Source organism: Cajanus cajan, chromosome 10 (assembly GCF_000230855.2).
Source record: "Cajanus cajan strain Asha chromosome 10, NIPB_CcT2T_4, whole genome shotgun sequence".
Taxonomy (NCBI): domain Eukaryota; kingdom Viridiplantae; phylum Streptophyta; class Magnoliopsida; order Fabales; family Fabaceae; genus Cajanus; species Cajanus cajan.
The window spans coordinates 34595621-34616832 of NC_138526.1; the positions used below are offsets into that span (position 1 = coordinate 34595621).

General features: G+C 27.4%; 1 protein-coding gene across 1 annotated transcript; it reads left to right on the top strand.

The window, feature by feature from the left end:
• The first annotated feature begins 12629 nt into the window (after positions 1-12629).
• Positions 12630-21193, top strand: LOC109813752 (cytochrome P450 72A68). The gene is made up of 5 exons (XM_020378005.3): positions 12630-13064; positions 13266-13483; positions 13757-14001; positions 20004-20391; positions 20610-21193. The coding sequence occupies exons 1-5, from the start codon at positions 12788-12790 to the stop codon at positions 21039-21041; spliced, it is 1560 nt and encodes a 519-aa protein (XP_020233594.1). The 5' UTR covers positions 12630-12787; the 3' UTR covers positions 21042-21193.
• Positions 21194-21212: the final 19 nt, after the last annotated feature.

The window sequence follows — 21212 nt, forward strand, 5'->3', positions numbered from 1 at the left end:
AGATGTATGTTGATAGTTGACAAAGTTGTATTAATGCTATAGTTGATTAAGTTATTAAGTTGTTAGGAATGTGGTAGAGATACATGTCTTTGCTAAGATATATAAAAACTAGAGGAGAATGAAAGATGTTTTAGAAATTAAAATATCTCATTGATATAAGTTGTGTTACTTTGCGAGCCTAGTTGATCAAACCCTTCAATATGTAAATTGGTTTATGAATGAATAATTGTTTTAAGTTATCTCCTATAGGTTTTATGTGATATCTGTATGGACAAGGTCGAGGTATACATGTATAAAATGTCCAATCAAGTAAAGTACAAGGTTGAGGACTTAGTCCTTAATCGAGTATTGGCGGGGCATATTATTTGGAGGATAATTGGTAGGCTAATCACATAAGCGCCTTAATGTTGCAAGCTAATATTATAGTAGACTTATACCCAAACTATTTTATCTTGACAAAGTACTAAAATTTCTAATTTCAATGGCGACACTTGAAAAATCAAAATAAGTTGTTAAACAAGTCCTCTAAGAGACCTGACCTAAGAGGTTTAAAGTTGTCTATACATGACCTGGTTGTGATAGGTCAAACTTTGTGGTTTGGTAGGGCCTAACCACTTAAACTGCTAACCTTTGTTGTAGGAAATCTTCGTAGTTGTTATGCATGACGATGCATTGAGTCATTATTGTTGTTTATGGATGATATTGTGATATGTTGTAAGTTGCTGAAATGCCATGTGATGATGTTGTGCATAAACAAGTTGTTATGCTAAAGTTGTTAAAGATGTATTGTATTGTGAGTTGAATGTGGTAATTTGGTAATAAGTTTAAATTGTGTTGTTTAAATGACTATTTTTGTTTAAGTTGCTTATGCTACTACTTTATGTAGTTGTACATGCTGATTCTTTTCATAAGCTTATCTTGTGTTTTCTTTGTAGTTAGAACTGCAATGATCATATTTTGCACGGGCATGGGATATGATTAGCAAAGTGACTTGGTTATCTGGTGGAGGGCCACACTGGTGGTGACCTGGTTTTGATATTGCTACTTTGTGTGTAGTAATAATTGTTCAGATGCTCGACTGACGAGTAATGTTTATTTTGAATACAATTATGTATTTGATGTTGGTTGTATGTGTATAAGGTATGTGTATCACCCCCTAAGGCAATTTATATCTTCAGTTGTTATTATTATTTTTTATACATGTATAAATTATATGATCGTCTATATAACTGTTACATGATAACCCTAGGATTAGATGTATGTTGTTTAATTGTTATGCTATATTAAGATTGAACTATAATAAATACAGTGACCTATCAAATCGTTACAGATTCCTATAAAAATAAAGTAGTATATTCAATCATAACTTTATATCTAAATTTAAAATCAAATTCTAATTTTTGATTAATGAGAATAAGTATCAAATCACTTGTATTAACATTTTATGGTAAACTGAATATGAATATTGTTAATATATTATGCACTCTACCATATTCATTTGTTTAAATGAGAGAACAACGAAAACGCGTGGAACATGCACAAGTTAGTATATTTCTTTAACAGAGTCACACTGTAAAGGCAAAATTATTTACGAGCAAAATTTAAGATGATTTAACTCAGAAAATCAATTTTTAAAAATATTATCGAAAGGGAGCGGGGAATACATTATTCTACTATTATTATTCTTAGCTCTTCCAAAATAAATTCTCATGTGAAACCAATAGAAAGAAATTGAAAATTTATTTTAAGAGAATGTTGACAACAAAGTTCTTAACAAACTCTTTTAAACACAATTTTTTTTCTTCTGATTAATTAAATTTTATTAAAAAATATAAATTTCTGTAATTCTCACAAAACATTTACTCAAACACATGAAGTGCATTATCTCTACAACATGATTTAAGCAATATCATCTATAACAACAAAGAATTTAGCGTACTTTCACCCATAAAAGACATTGGAACAATATTATTATTATTATTATTATTATTATTTATATTTCAATGTAGCTAGTGACTATTAAACAAAATAAAGGAATCAATAACAGCAAAGGAGACAACAGGAAAGCACCTAGACAAAAAGCCATCTATAGTAAAAAAATGAACAATAAGCATTTCCTCTCCACTTCAAGAAATAATACCTTTATTGGTTCGTAATTGATCCTTAATTTCATGTATCTTATAGCTTTTACATAAATGCATGATTGAATAGCAAAAACACTATTTAGGTAAAATGGAATACGGGTTAATGAAGAATTTGTAAATATAATGAAGAAAAAAACTTAAATCTCCAATGTTTTTCTTTTCAAAAGAAATAACACATCACAAATGAATATAATTTAATGTTCATAATATAGCTATTATTTAATAATAATGAACATAATATATGTTTCTAACACTCTTTATGTAGTGTGAGATATTGTTCACTTCGGGATTAAGTCCTCATAATTTTATTTTTGAATTTCTTATAATTGAAGTATGTATGTATTTTATAAATTATTATTTTTTCTCTTATTTTATTAATGTAAAACTTGTTTGTATCTCAACTAATTTTTTATTGAGCTTTGGGCCTTTGTTCCAATTTAAAATACTTTAGTTAATCTTATATGAAAATTCTAGCTAGTTTCAACATTGTTGCAATGAAGCATATTGTCATGAGTTTTGAGGAAGGCAAACAAGGGTTCTTATACTCATTATTTCACTAAGCGTGTCTCCATTTTATTGTCTTTATATGAGAGAAAAGTTATACTCTCAAACTAATTATTTCTTTTCTTTCTTAATCGAGGCTTTATATTCTTTTAAAACATTAGCCTAGAGACTTTAAAAAAGAAAAAGTAGCTCAGAAACATAAGTGTAACTTGTAAGGAGCGTGCTAATCAGAATATTAAAATTTTTAAAAGTCATGAGTATTGTCTCTTATATTAGTAATGAGTAAGAAGTAGTGACACTCAAATTGAAAAACGTTGTTTCTTTATTGAAAACATTGTTATTGTCACCTAGAAATCAGGAATTGTTTAGATTTAAGTTGTAGTGTTGTTGAACATTAGGATTAAAGGAAATTTCGATGTGGCCCACCCAAGGAATTAAGGACAAAAGGGAGGGAAAGAAGTTGCGTGCTTAACGTGGTTGCGTTTCTTTTAAGATATTTCACTAATTCTCATATTATTTTAGTAGAATAAACAACTATTTAGAATGTGCTATCATAATTGTATTAAAGGCCTACTTTTTAAAAGTTTTAAGAATTAATATGATGAGCTTTTATATTAAAGAATAAAAATGAATGTTTACTTTATTTTAGTATGTACACCGGTGTACTATTGGTATTTTAGAAAAGTTTTCAACATTGGTTATTTAATAATCAATATAAAAATAATATGATGACATTTTTTAAATTTTGACAAATTTTTTAATATCAATTTTATTTGAATTGTTATATATATATATATATATATATATATATATATATTACATTTATTATACATATAACTAGTATAAAGAAAAACACATATTTTATACTGGTTATGTATTTAATGGATGTAAAAAAATCTTTTTACATTGATTTAAGTTATAACAAATGTAAAATGTAGTTTTTAAATATTCACTAGTTTTAAATATTCACTAGTGAGAAAAAAACTTTTAAAATAGACTATTTTTTATTTTTAAAATTGGTTGTTTGACTGATTTTAAAAGAGACGACTTTAAAAATAAAGACTTTTAAAATTGGTTATCAATTGATTTTAAAAGTTATGATATTTAAAACTAGTTATGAATCAACTGATTTCAAAAGATAGACCTTTAAAATTAGTTAAGAAACAATCAACTTTAAAAGTGTAGTTTTTAAAATCAGTTATAAGTTCTGACTTTTAAAATTGATTATAACATAACTGATTTTAAAAGTGATAATTTTTTTTTTATAATTATGGTAGGTATGTTTTGGAAGTGTTCCAAAATAAAACTTGTAAATAAAAAAATACCATGTAATTGATATGCAAATTTCATTAATTAATGAGTTCTCAATGGGTCAAACACTACAAGAAAAATCAGCATTATCTACGGAAGAAATCCGTAGATAATGCTGAAAATCCGTAGGTAACTGTTAATTACCTACAAATTACCTACGGAAAAAAATCCGTAAATTTTCGTAGGTAACGTTATCTACGGAATTTACCTACGGAAAATTTCATAGGTAACGTTACCTACAGAATTTTCCGTAAGTAACGTTACCTATGATTTTTTATTTTATTTCTAATTTTAATAAATTTATTAATGTAACAACCTTCATATTTGGCCTCTCAAGGATGCTATTTCATGACACTTCGTTTTTTAATGTGTTTTGTCCTTACTGCACATTTTCTGGGAAACTTCCCAGAAGGTCACCCATCCTTGTACTACTCCGGCTCAAGCACGTTTAACTGTGGAGTTCTGATGAAATGGGCTACAGAAAAGCTAATGCATGTTATCAGTATAAGTAGTACAAATTAATTCATTTAAGTCATTCTCAACTATACAATCTCATACTTATACTATTTTTGAATCCCTTTCATTTTGGTATGTCCAGACCGCTATAAAAATATAAAAATATATATAATAATTATATTACCAATAATAATAATTATATTATATTTAATTAATCTTTATATATATATATACTTACTTGTATAATTAACAATCTACTTATTTATATTTAAAATTAATATTATGATAGAATTTAAATTATTTATTATAAATTTAAAAGTTTAAATAATAATTTATATATTTTAAAATAATAAGGGCTATAATAACACCGATGTAATTTTTACTAAGTATTACACCGCTCAATAACTTTATATTAAATATGAATTTTGTAAATCCAACCGTTAGATCGAAAGTTCATATCACTTTATATGTTTATATCAAATTTTCTTAAAATTGAACAACAACTTAAAGGTAATCAAAGTGTTATTTTAGTATATTTTGAAATGTATATATTACGTCAATTTTGTTTTACAAGAATGAAGTATCAAATAATCTTGAACTAATATAAAATTTTGTATATATCAGCTAAGAGTACAAAACTTTCAATCTAACGGTTGAAGTTATAAAATTCACATTTAAAATATTATTTTTATAAATTAAATTTTAACATTATAAATAACCCTTATTATTACACTAGTGTTATTATAACTCTTCTCTTTTAAAATATTATTTTTATAAATTAAAATTTAACATTTTAAACAAATTGTTAATTAATTAACTTAATATATTTATTCATCATAAATTTAAGATATAAAATTCAAAAAATCTATTTATTCTTGTTTTATTTTCTAATTATCAACCATTAATAAAATATTAATTTAAAATCTTATCTAATTATATTATAATATTTTCATATCAAATTTAAAACCAAATATTAGTATGTTATTTTTTATCATCATTAATTTATAAAAATAAAAAATTTAAAATGATAATTTTTAATAATATTTATTTTTTACTATAATCTATTTAGTTTAAAAGCATACGCTACAAGTTATTTAAAAAAAAACATATATTACACTTAAAAATTGATCTATTTGAATAAAAATGAATAATAATAATAATAATAATTACTATTATTATTATTATATTAAACTTACTATAATATATTAAAATTATATATACTTTTATTTATCTTTTTAAATATTAAACTTGATGATTTATATAATAAAGTAAAATTTATAAGTTTGTTGAAAGATAAATTCATATTCTATTTATATACTTTATTACAATTTTTTAAAAAATAAAATAAGTTATTACTAGTATTAAACTTTAAAATATTAAAAGAAAAATAATGTACGCATTTTGTTTCTACTTTGTATTAAAAGAAAAATTATATATAATAAAAATTGTGAGAAAAAGAAAATCTTAAATAATACCTACGGAAAAAATTCCATAGGTAATATTCCGTAGATAACTAAACATTACCTACGGAAAAAATTTCGTAGGTAACTAAAAATTACCTATAGAAAAAATTCTGTAGGAAACTAAAAATTACCTACGGAAAAAATTTCGTAGGTAACTAAAATTTAACATTTTAAATAAATTATTAATTAATTAACTTAATATATTTATTCATCTTGAATTTAAGATATAAAATTCAAAAAATATATTTATTCTTGTTTTATTTTCTAATTATCAACCATTAATAAAATACTAATTTAAAATATTATCTAATTATATTATAATATTTTCATATCAAATTTAAAATCAAATATTAGTATGTTATTTTTTATCATCGTTAATTTATAAAAATAAAAAATTAAAATAATCATTTTTATTAATATTTATTTTTTACTATAATCTATTTAATTTAAAAGCATACGCTAGAAGTTATTTAAAAAAAAATTTATATTACACTTAAAAATTGATCTATTTGAATAAAAATGAATAAAAATGAATAAAAATAATAATAATAATAATTATTATTATTATATTAAATTTACTATAATATATTAAAATTATATATACTTTTGTTTATCTTTTTAAATATTAAACTTGTTGATTTATATAATAAAGTAAAATTTATAAGTTTATTGAAAGATAAATTCGTATTCTATTTACATACTTTATTACAATTTTTAAAAAATAAAATAAATTATTACTAATATTAAACTTTAAAATATTAAAAGAAAAATAATATACGCATTTCGTTTGTACATTGTATTAAAAGAAAAAAATATATATAATAAAAATTGTGAGAAAAAGAAAATCTTAAATATTACCTACGAAAAAAATTTTGTAGGTAATATTCAGTAGTTAACTAAACATTACCTATGGAAAAAATTCCGTAGGTAACTAAAAATTATCTACGGAAAAAATTCTGTAGGTAACTAAAAATTACCTATGGAAAAAATTTCGTAGGTAATATTCCGTAGATAACTAATTCCGTAGGTAATATTCCGTAGATAACCAAACATTACCTACGGAAAAAATTCCATAGGTAATATTCCGTAGATAACTAAAAATTACCTACGGAAAAAATTCCGTAGGTAATATTTCGTAGATAACTAAATATTACCTACGAAAAAAATTCCGTAGGTAATATTCCGTAGATAATAACAGTTTTTCTTGTAGTGAAAAGGTCTACATTTTCTATATAACTTCTCAATGGAACAAATTATATAAAAATGAAGTGTTAAAAATAAACTTGAACAACCATATATAATCAAAAGAGTTTTAAATACATGCATTGAGAACATAATAAGTTAAGTAAACATGCCAAAATAATATTATACATCCTAAACTATGAAAAACATGTGAAACTAGAAAACATAAGTCCTACCTAGTCAATAGAGTACTCAATAAAAAAAAGTAACCCATTACTCCCTAATGGTCTTTATGTCTTCTAACGACAATGGTGATCGATCTACAAATATCTATTAAGAAAAATTAGAAAGTTAGTAATAATTCATAAAACATATAATAAAATGAGAACTTAAAATAAGAATTTTTAAAATCGTAAAACTTACTTCAACTCATCTAGATGCTATTTGTGAGTCAATAATAATGTGCATTATCTTCATTATATTATATTCACACTCATAGTTTTCTTTTTGTTTATGAGACTACAAAAATAATATAAAAATAATTTCAATAGTAAAGGTAATTCAAAACAAAATGTTTTCAAAAGATATAATCGTTGGAATTAAAATAGTTTACTTTAGGAGAAATCCAATGCATCTTTTTCTTCAACTTAGAACCTTTAAGTAATAGTATCCATGCCTTTCATGATAAAATGATATCATTGTTATAGTTTGAAAGCAAATGTGACGATAATCAATAAAATAAATGATTAGTTTTAAACAACTTACACATCTAATATTTGTCTAAAGTCTGCAAGAGGAGGTTATAGTATTACACATCTAATGTTTTATACTTGGAATTAAAATAGTTTACTTTAGGAGTAAGTCTACCTAAAAAAATTTTAACGATCAAACCGTTGAATTTAAAGTTTTTAATGCATAGATCAAATTTACAAATTTTTAAAAAATTTGAAAATCATTTGATACTTCATTTCATTAATTCAAATTGACGGATAATCATAAATTCATTTTATACATTAATTTGAATTAATGAAACGAAGTATCAAATAATTTTTAATTTTTTTTAAATTTGCAGATTTGATTTACGTATTGAGAACTTTAAATTCAACGGTTAGATCGTTAAAATTTGATGTAAAACATGAGTTATTGAATGGAGCAAGTCTAGGTAAACTTACACCTGGAATAAACACATCCCTCCTTTTATATATATATATATATATATATATATATATATATATATATATTACATTTCGGACCATATCAATTGACATTTTTCAAAAAAGATATTACAACTTAATTTAGAGATAGAAATAATAATAAAAAAGAAGACAAAGACAAAAGGAAGATATATAGTTCGAAATGATTAGGAAATTAAATAAAGTTTTTGGTAGACATGATGGACTCGAATATATGCATCCACCTAAACTCATTTGAACTTTGATGAATTTTATGTTTTCAAAGGAAAAATTATTAGAAGATCTTAAATCACATGGTCCATAATTAGATTTTATATAATATGTAATTAAATGTAATTATTATTTTCTTAAAATTTAAAAAACTTAAATACATATCATCATATATTAATTAGTTACAATCATAAATATTTAATAATCTTGAATTATCTAATAATTTTTTCAAAGTCGAGATTGGAGTTTACCTAATTGTCAAAGTCAAGGATAAGAGTAAGACAATACATTTAAATGCGTGTGTTTGTTGCATTACAAGTGTTGTTGTTTTGATCCCCACTCTTTCTCACTTCCTTTGCGGTCTGTATGAGCCTTATCTCATCACTTTGCTTTTACAAAATCATATCACCTCACCAAAATCAAACAATTTTGATTTGTTAACTAAGTAAATCGATCAAGTTGCAACCATGAGAACCCTTCATTGTGCATTAATTGTTTTTGCAACATTTTTTTGGAGTTACTGTGAATTGTTTCTGTAGTGCATTTTTGAATTTAAAACATATAATATCCTTTTTTGCAAGTGCACTTCAACTTATGCCAAAAGAATGTGATTTATTTCGTATTATCTCTCTTCTTAAGATCTTAATTAGGCATTTGAAGCCCAACAATCTTAGTTCTTTTAAAATTTATTATTCGTAAATGATATACACATCTTCCACTTTTTAATAAGTACCGACTTTTGTTAAATACACTTTTTTAAATTAATAAACTATTTTATATTCTTTTTTTTTTATTGTCTAAATATCCCTTTTATGAAAAATATTTTTTTTAGAAAAAATATTTTTATAAATTACTTTATAAAAAACAAAAAGTTCACTTCAAAAAAGTACTTCTCAAAAATATATATTTTTGCTTTTGAAAAATACTTCTTGAAATTATAACAACATAACTTCAAACACCACAAAAACAGCATACATAGAGCAAACATGTTTAATGAAAGTACTACAAGAAACTCTTCATGGTTGGACACTCCAAGAACAGTCATGGTTTTGAGTCCACAAGGAAGAACCCCTTTACTTTAGCTTCACAAATGTAAGAGATGAGAAAAGGATGGAAGTTTGGATGGTGACTTGGTGTGCCAAAGTGGTTGCATGCACAAGGAGCTAAACAAAGCACACACTATATAAAATAATTAAACAAAGCACTATAGCAATATTCTTTAAATAAACTACTACATGTAGATTTAATTATTACTAACTCAAGGAGAACAATTTCAACCAATCAAATACCATAATTTAATTTCAAGAAATTAATATTGCAAAAAAAAAAAAAAAAATCTTAATACTTATCACTAAAAATTATTTTATTAATTATAATTATCTTTTATAATTATTAAAAAGTGTAAATATAAATTAAAGTGATATATATTAATAAATTTTATTTAAAATTAACACATTAAAATTATGTATAAATATACGTCAAATAAATTTATACTTAAATATTATATATATCACTACTAGAAAAGTGTTATTTTCTTGCAAATTTTCCTGCAAAAAAATATTCGCAGAAATTTTTTGCGAATTTTCTTGCAAAAAAATATTCGTAGAAATTTTTTGCGAATTTTCCTGTAAAAAAATATTCATAGAAATTTTTTGCGAATTTATTTGCGAAAAATAATTTATAGATATTTCCTATAAATTTTGCTACAATTTTAATAATCGTAGAAATTTTTTTCCATGGTAATAAAAATTTGCAGAAAATATTGTAAGAATTTTATTTTGTTTCTTGCAGATTTTCTTGCAAAAATAAATTCGCAAGTAATTTTTACTAAATGGTAGAAAAATTTTGCAGGTAACTTTTCTTGCGAATTTTCCTGCAAATTTTAATTCGCAAGAAAAATTTAAAAAAAAATTAAATTTATAAGTTTAATATTTTAAAAAAAACTTCAAGTCCCACATCGATTGAAAATAAAGCAATTAAAGAGTATATAAGTTGGGGCAACACTTACCTTACAAGTTGACTTATATGGTTGAGTGTTAGGCTTATAATCTACAATCTTAGAATTTAAAAGATTATGTATCACATTCACATGTTGGAGGCATGGAAACAAATTCTTCGGATGAATTCATTGTGAGCATTTGAAAGTTGAAAAATTATTGATAGAATTTATAGTAATTTAAAAAATATTCCTGCAAAATTTCTTGCAAAAAAATTCGCAGGAAACTTTCCTGCGAATTTTCCTACGAATTTTTTTTTGCAGGAAACTTTCCTGCAAATTTTTTTTTGCAGGAAAGTTTCCTGCGAATTTTTTCGCAAGAAATTTCGCAGGAAAATTTCCTGCGAATTTTAAAATTCGCAAAAAAATATTATCCACGAAGGTATTACCTGCAGATAAAATTTCGCAGGAAAATTTGCAAGAACAACGTTTCCTGCGAATTTTTATGAAAAATTCGCAAGAAAAGTCGCATGTAATAAGAGAAATTCTAGTAGTGTATATATATATATATGTATATATATATTTTGACATTCATTATAGTGTAACTATGAAAAAAAAAACGCATAATGGAGGGAAATTTTAGGTTGTTATAGACACGTTTTATGTTTTGAGATAATTAGTAGAATACTATTGCCCATAATATTATAGCTTGAATTAACAGTTTAATTTAAAAGTATTTAATAAACTAAAATAAAACATTCCTTTTTAATTAAGCTTTATTTTAATTAACTTTTTTTCATCTATAAAGCTCTCAATAACGAGCACTACTAATTAATTATTTAAAATAATTAATTATAACAATCAATACTTTGAACAGTTTCTTTTAATTAAATAAAGTACCAATACAGGTTAATCAGTTTCGTTTAGCCTCTGATTAAAGATATTATAACTAACATGAGAAGATGAATAATTACAACATACATATTATTATCTTAATATATATACTAATATTAAAATGTTATGAACTTATGATATTAACTATTAATAATTTCATAAAAATTATTAAATAATGATTACAAATTAATTAATAACTATATTTACAACAAATATATTCCAATTAAATCGTAAAATAATTGCACATTAACTATTAATAATTTCATAAGCATTATTAAATAATGATTATAAATTAATAACTATATTTACAAAAAATTAATTCCAATTAAATTGTAAATGAATTGCTCATCTACGTATTTACTGTGTTATAATTTTTAGGGTATTACAATTAATGTATGAATTATAATTTTTTTAAAACATTTTTTCTCATTTGATATAGGGGCAGATTCACAATAATGTGTAAATTATAATTTAAAAAAATACAAAAATAAAAATATTTTTACCAATGTGGCATAATATTAAGAGTATGTTTAGTAAGATATTTCAGGATTTTTGACTAATTTATAAGTTAATTTATAATCAAAATAAATTTATTTGTTACATGAATTTATATGAGTTTATTTTGAAAGTTAATAGTTTATTTTAATAAGTTAATAACTTATAACTTATAAAGTTTTTTTTTTATATCTTTCTTAATTTACTTAAATCCTTATTTTACTCATTTTAATTTAAAATTTATTTATTTTTATCTATTCTATCATTTTTTCGCTCTTGTTATAAAAATTATTTTAACTCGTTTCATTTAATAATAACTAACTTATTAGCTAATAGTTAATTTTAAAATAAAAATATGTTACATATAAATTATATTTTATATTTATACTAATTAATTTATATTTTAATACAAAAGTATTTTTAATTATTAATAATTTTGAAAAATATTAAAATTTAATATAAAACTAAAAGTATAAAGAAAAATTAAAATGAGAAGATGGAAAAGTTCTTAATATTTTTTTAAAAAAATTAATTGAAAACACTCTTGTTGTAAAATAGCACTAAAATACTACATATAATTATTCTGATTTATACATGTAGAGAAATTAAACAAATCAGGTCAGTTTGATGTATTCTAGAGAAATCTTAACCATCAAGTTTTCTGTTTTTTCTCTTTGTCCTTGTCATCTCTTAAATGAATGGACGAAATGGTAACGAAATGAATGGACGAAATGGTAACGATGAAAAAAACTTTTTTGGACCAACTTTTGTCTTCTTCTATGGTCTTGCCTGCAGTGACAAACTTTGGATATTCCTATCTATTCCACACAAATTATTCTTTTTATTAATGTAATCCAAATATGAGTTCAATTTCTACGTAAAGATTTAACTTGGAGAGTTGTGTGGCACAGCTAGCATAGTTTTTTCCACAGAAATTTTGTTTTGCTCCTTCATTATTATTTATCACCTTTCCCGTTTTCTTTGCCCACAGAGAGAAAAATGGAAGCAGCATGGACCATAATTCTGACACTTATTCTGATAGTACTTGTTCTGATATGCACATGGAGAGTGCTGAACTGGTTATGGCTGAGACCAAAGAGACTCGAAAGGCTTCTGAGAGAGCAAGGCCTTCAAGGCAATCCATATAGGCTTTTCTTTGGAGACTCCAAAGATGTTCTCAACATGAGAAAAGAAGCCTTATCCAAACCCATGAATCTCTCGGATGACATAGTGCCACGTGTGTCTTCCTATGACCAGCACTCTGTTAACAAACATGGTATGTTTGTTTATTTATGCATGATTCTACTCTTGTTAGTTGCAAATTTCATCTGTTAATACACTTTATAATTTTGATAATTCATGTATCATGTTCATGCACCCTTTTTCTAGTTTTCTTTGTAGTGACTCCGTTTACAGTTCCTATGCAGTGTTCTTGTGTTTGTTTAGTTTATTTAGAGTTCCGATGGTATATATGCAGGCAAGAATTCTTTTATCTGGCTTGGACCAACACCAAGGGTGACCCTCTTAGATCCGGAGCAAATCAAAGATGTATTTAACAAGATCAATGACTTCCCAAAGCCTGATTCGAATCCACTTGTCAAGTTACTAGCTACTGGTGTTGCAGGCTATGAGGGAGAAAAGTGGAGCAAGCACAGAAGAATAATCAACCCCGCTTTCAATTTAGAAAAGTTGAAGGTTAGTTTTTGGTCTTTGCCAGATATACATCTTACATAAAAGATTTGTCTGCTGTTTGAAAACATGCCAAAGAAAAAAGGCTAGGGAATTGGATTTTGTGTATGCATATTTACTCTCCTTAGAAATGCAACATAGGTTGTTTGGCTTGCAACATATACTTTTGCAAGCAACATAGGTTTGGTTTATAAGCAACACGTGTTGAAGCAATGTTTCTGTAGTAAGTTTAAAGAGGGAATTTTAACTCCTAGTTATTCATTTCCTTGTACACCACAGATTATGTTACCTCTATTCTTCAAAAGTTGCAATGATCTGGTTAGCGAATGGGAAGGAATGTTGTCTTCAAACGGATCATGTGAAATGGATGCATGGCCTTTTCTTCAGAATCTGGCTAGTGATGTCATTGCTCGATCAGCATTTGGAAGTAGCTACGAAGAAGGAAGAAGAATATTTCAGCTACTAAGAGAGCAAGCTGAACTTTTAATGAAAGTTCTATTGAAAATTCAAATCCCTGGATGGAGGTAACTTGTCAGAAATATTTTGTGAAAAATATAGAAAAATTGGATCTTGCAACAAATGAAAATTTAAATTAATGATGAAAAATTATCATTATAATTATCAATGTTAAAATTTATAAAAGAGGATGTCTATGTATAAACTTATAATCAATTTAATTTTTTTTACAAATTTCATTTACTAACAATTTTATTTGTTGAGATTATATTAAATAATTAAAAATAAAATATAAAAATAAAACTGTAACAATAATAAATATCTTATCTAAAATTTATACAAAATTCAAAATTTAAATAAAGAAAAATATCATAAATCTAACACTTTTTCTTGAGATTTGTCATGAATATCACAAATTTTAGTTTCATGAATTCCAAAAATTGAGTTTTGAAATGCCATGTCATCAAGTTGTTGCACATCAATTCCTTGACCCAAATCATTGTCATTCAATCTAATTCCTCCTCTTGTCTTTGAGTACCATTTGCTGAGATTTGTCATATCAAATACATCTTACATAAAAGTGTGACCAAATCTTTCATGCCAAACATTACTTTCATCAATTTTAGCAATAAAATCATGATCTTCAACCAAATCAAATTTCAAATAAAACTATTTTTGGTCATTTCAATCTCTGCAATCTCTAAACCATGTTCATCCATGATAAAATAATAATTCTCTTTAAAATAGACTCCGTAACCATTCCTTAGCATTTGTGGAACATACTAAGAATATTTTGATCCAATTTTGAAATGTAGAGAACATCTTTAACAATTATCATACCTTTCTTGGTTGCAATAGAAATTGTTCGTTTTTCATTGGCTTGTACAATTTCACCATTTTCCATCTTGACTTTCGACTCAATTGATTTGTCAATGGAGGTAAAAAATGATAAACATTTAGTCATGTGACTAGTGCAACCACTGTTAATGAGTAAGGTATTCAATTCACGTGAATTGAATTCTTGAGATGCCATAAATAAATACTTATCTTCATCATCATTTTTTTCTTCAATCATATTTACCTATTTTTCTAGTTATTGTTCAGGCTGATTCTTCTTTAATCTGCAATACTTTTCACTATGACCATTTTTATTGCAAAAATTACCGTGAAAATGTGGTTTATCTTTAAACCAACAATCTTCTTTAAAATGGTTGGTTATTTGGCAATGAAAACAAGGCAAAAAATTTCCTTTTCTCAAAGAACCTTCAACTTTTCTTTTGTTCTTATTGAAAGTTTGTGACTTTCCAAAATTCCTTCCATTGTGCTTTGCTCAAAAGACACCTTCAACAGCTTCATCATGTCTAATGGAGACTCTTTGCTCTTGTGCGTGAAGCTTGTTGGTCAATTTAGTAATTGCGAGAGTTTGCAAATCAGAAGACTCTTCAATTGTAGAAATCTTGGCTTCAAATCTTTCAAGCACCGAAATCATGATTTTTTCGACAACCTTTTAATTTGTAAATGATGTTTCATGTAACGACCTGCCATGGCCGTCACACTACGAACAACACTACACACTACTAAAATATATATACTAAAATAGTATAATAAAATATTTACAACACAAGTTGCTAATCAAGCAACCAACGACAACCAATTATATACAACAAAATATGCTACTATAAGGTAGCCTACAAAAAAAAAATCCATCTCCAGGCACCTCCTGTGGCCTCTAGCAGCTATCTCTAATCTATCCCTGCTCTGCTCCCATACAATGTATGATCATCGCAGTCCAAACCACATGGAAACATGCAAGGGTAAGCTAGAGATAATAAACAACTCATAATAATTTAATATGCAACATAACAATTATATAATCATCTTCGCATTTGACACATGAGACAAAGAACATATATACTATACATCTTAACATCATTTCAACTTACAACATAGCAACACTATCATCATCCTCAACAAGGTCAACATACAACATAATCACAGCTTAACAACACAACAACAATTATACAACTCATATCAACAACAAATCAACTCATCAATAACTTATGCGTCGTTACGCATTTCAACTCGGAGATCTCCAATAACTGAGGTTGAGCAGTCTAGGTGGCATAAACCCTACCGAATCCAACGTTTGACCTATCTTAACCAGGTCAGGTATAAAACAACGATAGGAACTCCGAAGAGAGAACCAAGTATAGACAACAATAGGAGATTTCTCAAGTGTGCCACTTAGACTCGGAGGTCCAGTACTACTGTCAGGACAGAAGGGTTTGGGTATGAGCCTACCATGGCCTTGGCTAGCATCACCAATCCACATATGGAGTTAGCCCACCCACTGTCCTCCAAGTTCCACGCACCCTCCAGTACCTAGTCAAGGACTACATCTCTAACTAGATACCTTACTCAAATTGGTCATTCAACCATGACATGGATCGACTATTTCCATGTCGCCCACACAGTATTAAGGGATTCAACTTTAAAATAACTTTCAACTTATCACCTTAGTACTATGTATCTCAACATAGGACATATATCTTCACCATATGCCCACAACTTTCCAACTTTACAACAATAGACACCATAACAACTTTACAACAATAAACATCTGGCCGCTTGTAATCGGTATAGCTCGGCCTGGCCCCTATACCGTGGTCGCTTTATACACGTGTGCCTCGACCTTGCCCACACACGAGATCAACTAAGTCCTAGAGGAGAACAACACAACGTCCACTCCAAGGGACAACTTCCCAAGGATGGTTTTCAACAAATTGGGCTCTCAGAGCACCACAACTATCTCAATCCGCACAATGGGATGAGCAATTTTGAAAACATCTTCTCTAGTCCTAGTGATCAACAACTTATCATCACAGCTTAATCAACTTACAACTTAAACAACATGCTATATCAGCACAACAACTCATCAACGTTATTTAACAACATAATTTAACAACACAACATCTCATTTCAACTTTAAACAACACAATCAACTCAATCATCATAAAATAATATCTTTTCAACACATGGCACAACATACAACTTTATAGCAACATACAACTCTTCTCTAACAACTTAACAATATTATCATCATGCACTTCACAACATATACATGTCCACACATAACATATAGCAATTTTATCAACTTAATTTCAACTAGCTTCAACAATATCATAGATCAACACACAACTTGTAAACAACTTCACAACTTAACTACAACATGCATCTCTAACAACATCATTAATAAATATTTAATCATATATTAGCAACACAATATTTTTATCACATAACACAACTCATACTAATCAACCTAAGTAACCAAATGAGTTCCCAACTCACATACAACCAACAACTTTACAATCTAACTTCCCTTACCTGAAGATTAACTCAGAATAGCCAAGAAGCAGAATTTCCTTTCCGAAGCTCAACCCGGAACTTCAATCCACCCAAAGCAAGCTTCCTAGTCTAGAGTCCTTCTCTCTAAAAACCTCCATTTTCCTCAACTTCCCACAACCTCTATTTATAGAAATCTGAAACGGCCAAAACGACCCGTTTCGAATCCGGAACAGCCCGTTCTAGGCTCCTTCATCATGTGTAAAATTCACATGCAGAACGGCCCGTTCTGAAACCGGAACGGCCCGTTCTGGCACATCTAGAACGACCCGTTCTAAAACCGAAACGGCCCATTCTGGAGTTGAATTTAACTCACAATGACCACTTTGGAACGACCCGTTCCAGTCCAAGATTCATAGGCCTACTTAGTAGTTTGGAACGGCCCGTTCCAGTCTGAGAACCGCCCGTTCTAGGCTACTAAATCACCCTTATTTTAGTAGTTTGGAATGGCCCGTTCCAATCTAGAAACGTCCCTTTCAGTCTACTAAATACGTTACATTTCATCAAGAATTCGCATTTGGTTCACAACATTCATTAATCTGCCAGAACATTCTTTGATAGATTCATTATCCTTCATCTTCATCAATTCAAATTCTCTCTTAAATGTAAGAAACTTAACATATTTGACTTTGCTACGGCCTTCAAATTCATCTTGAATCTTGTCTCACACCTGTTTATGTGTTTCCAAGTCCATGATTTTAGTAAAAATATGATATGCAAGTCATGCATGTAGGCAAGTGATGACTTTATCTTTCTTCAACTTCTACCCCTCATAAGCTTTTATTTGTGCAATGGTTGAATTTTCTCTCAATGGTGGTGGATCAGCTTCAGAAATTACAACATTCCATAAACCTTGAGATCTTAAAACATATTTCATCTTGACAGTCCAAATATGATAATTTTCACCATTAAATATTGGAATTGTAGGTGAACTGGTGGAAGTAGACATCCTTGCACTAGAATTTGTTTGAACAATAAATCACTCAATTTAGTGTTTGCACTCAGCGCCCAATAAATTTTTCCTCACAGCCTGTAAGAAGCAAGCTCTTGATACCACTATTGGAAATATTTTGTGAGAAATATAGAAAAATTGGATCTTAAACAAATGAAAATTAAAATTGATGATGAAAAATTATTAAAATTACTATGTTAAAATTCATAGAAGAGGATGTTTATGTGTAGACTTATAATCAATTTTAAATTCTTTACAAATCTCATCTACTAATAACTCTACTTGTTAAGATTATATTGAATAGCTGAAAATAAAATATAAAAATAAAACTGTAACAATAACAAATATCTTATCTAAAATTTATTCAAAATTCAAAATTCAAATAAAAAAATCTCATAAATCTAACATAACTAATATGTAATTATTTGATTTGTGGACTAAAGCAAGATCAAGCTTATTAAATGAGTTTTGTTTCTAACCATATATTTCATAGACCTACACTAAGATGGACCACTTGTCCAACTAATCTACCGTGAACCATGATTTTTATATGTGAGATTAATCTAAAATTTATATTGTTATGGTACACCTTCGGCATGGTATCATTACCATTTCTTTTTTCCTTTTGTCACCATCCCCTGCTTCGGTGCTACTCCCTCATTCAACACTGCCAGAAACGATTTCAAACTTTTTCACTTCTTTTTGGTTTTTGATGTTTTGTTTTTCACTTCTTTCGACAATTTCTAGCCGGGCAGCGACGAGGTAATAGAGCGCACAAGTGCAGGCTGCAATGCTGCAACGGAGACGTGCGAGTTCAGGCCAAGATGCCGTAAAGAAAAATGTGAATCATGCTGGGATACAAACAAAGTTTCACATTGATAAAATAAAAGAAGAATAATAGTTTATAAAATACACACATACTTCAATGATTGAAAAATCTTTTGAGTGATAAACAAAAAATAAAATCATAAGGTTTTAGATCTAAAACGGATAATATCTTACCATTATAAAGTGTGTGAAATAATGTTATAAAAATAACAAGTTATAACCCTTTTCTCTTAATATAAATATCTCCTTAAACAAATACCAATCCTACATGGATAAAATAAGAGAAGAAATAATAGTTTAGTACACACATACTCCAATGATTGAAAAATCTTTTGTTTGATAAGCAAAAACAAAATTGTAAGGATATAGACTCAAAATCCTACTAACAATGGTATTAGAGCCGTAACATGAAATGTTAGGTCCCTTATTTGAAAGGTGGACTGTTAGGATACAATTTAGGTCTCACATTTTGAAGGAAAGATTGTTAGGATATAAATAAGGTCTTACATCGAGAAAACAAGAAAAAAAATAAATGTATTAAGAAAAGTGTATTAAAGAGTGTATTACTAACATTCTTTGTATTAAAAAGAGTGTGTTAAAGAGTGTATTACTAATTAACATTCTTTAATTATAATTCATGGTGAAATTGATAGCATGTAAGATTTTATCATTATGAATCTTTGTGCATATACTATGCTCATTCATATACTATTATTGGGTGGCTAGAAGATATCTTCTACCTCATTTACGGCTTACATTAGCAAAATTCTAATTGTTAGATAACCGAATTATGTTAATCAATAAATCTATTAGAAGTGCAATTGAGTTGGGAAAAAGCATCCTCTTCATATTATAACAATTATTGTATGGAAAAATGTATATTTGTAGGTTTCTACCTACCAATACCCATAGGAGGATGAAGGAAATTGACAAAGATATAAAAGCTTCACTCAAGGATATGATTAACAAGAGGGAGAAAGCACTAAAGGCGGGTGAAGCCACTAAGAATGACCTATTAGGTATACTTTTGGAGTCAAATCACAAGGAAATTGAAGAACACGGAAACAATAAGAATGTTGGAATGAGTCTTAAAGAAGTAATCGAGGAATGCAAGCTATTCTACTTTGCAGGGCAAGAAACCACTTCAGTTTTGCTTGTTTGGACGATGGTGTTGTTGAGTAGGTACCCTGATTGGCAAACACGTGCAAGAGAGGAAGTCTTGCAAGTCTTTGGGAACCAAAAACCAGATTTTGATGGACTAAGTCGCCTAAAGATTGTAAGTATTGTTTCAAATAATAGGTTATTTCTTTAATATGTCTCACCATCACATCATTTATTATATTTATTAATAATTGGTATAGATAATAAGCATATAAAATAATGTTGTAGAAGTTGTTATATGAATTGTTGCATGTGTATCATTCATTATTCATAGATTATTATCTTAATACTAAATAGTATGCTCTCTATACTAACTACAATTTTTTTTAACAGGTGACTATGATTTTGTACGAGGTTCTTAGATTATACTCACCGGTACTTGGGCTTACTCGATCTGTTAAAAAAGATATTAAACTTGGAAACCTAACATTACCTGCTGGGGTGCATGTTTTTCTCCCAACAATGTTGATTCACCATGACTGTGAATTATGGGGTGAAGATGCTAAGCAGTTCAATCCTGAGAGATTTTCCGAAGGAATTTTAAAAGCAACAAATGGTAGAGTTTCGTTTTTTCCATTCGGATGGGGTCCTAGAATATGCATTGGACAAAACTTTTCCTTATTGGAAGCAAAGATGGCTTTGTCTATGATTTTACAGAATTTCTCGTTTGAACTTTCTCCAGCATATGCTCATGCTCCAACTATGGAAATTACTCTACATCCACAGTATGGTGCTCATATCATTCTACGCAAAGTGAATAAATGAAATGAAATAGTAGGCTCTTATTGTATAATTTTATTATACAACTACAGTAAAGCTTATAATGTAATTACAAAACCACTTCTTATCTTATAGATAATATCATATGTTTATGATAAATAAAATAAATACTATCATAATATGTTTACCTTCGTTTACATATTTGTGCGTGCTAAT

What these genes read in the sequence shown, in the direction of transcription:
- LOC109813752 (XM_020378005.3), top strand. Translation starts at nt 12,788, where the DNA reads ATGGAAGCAGCATGGACCATAATTCTGACACTTATTCTGATAGTACTT. An exon ending in GCACTCTGTTAACAAACATG is followed by an intron (nt 13,065 to 13,265) that starts GTATGTTTGTTT and finishes GTATATATGCAG; the next exon opens with GCAAGAATTCTTTTATCTGG. An exon ending in TCAATTTAGAAAAGTTGAAG is followed by an intron (nt 13,484 to 13,756) that starts GTTAGTTTTTGG and finishes TGTACACCACAG; the next exon opens with ATTATGTTACCTCTATTCTT.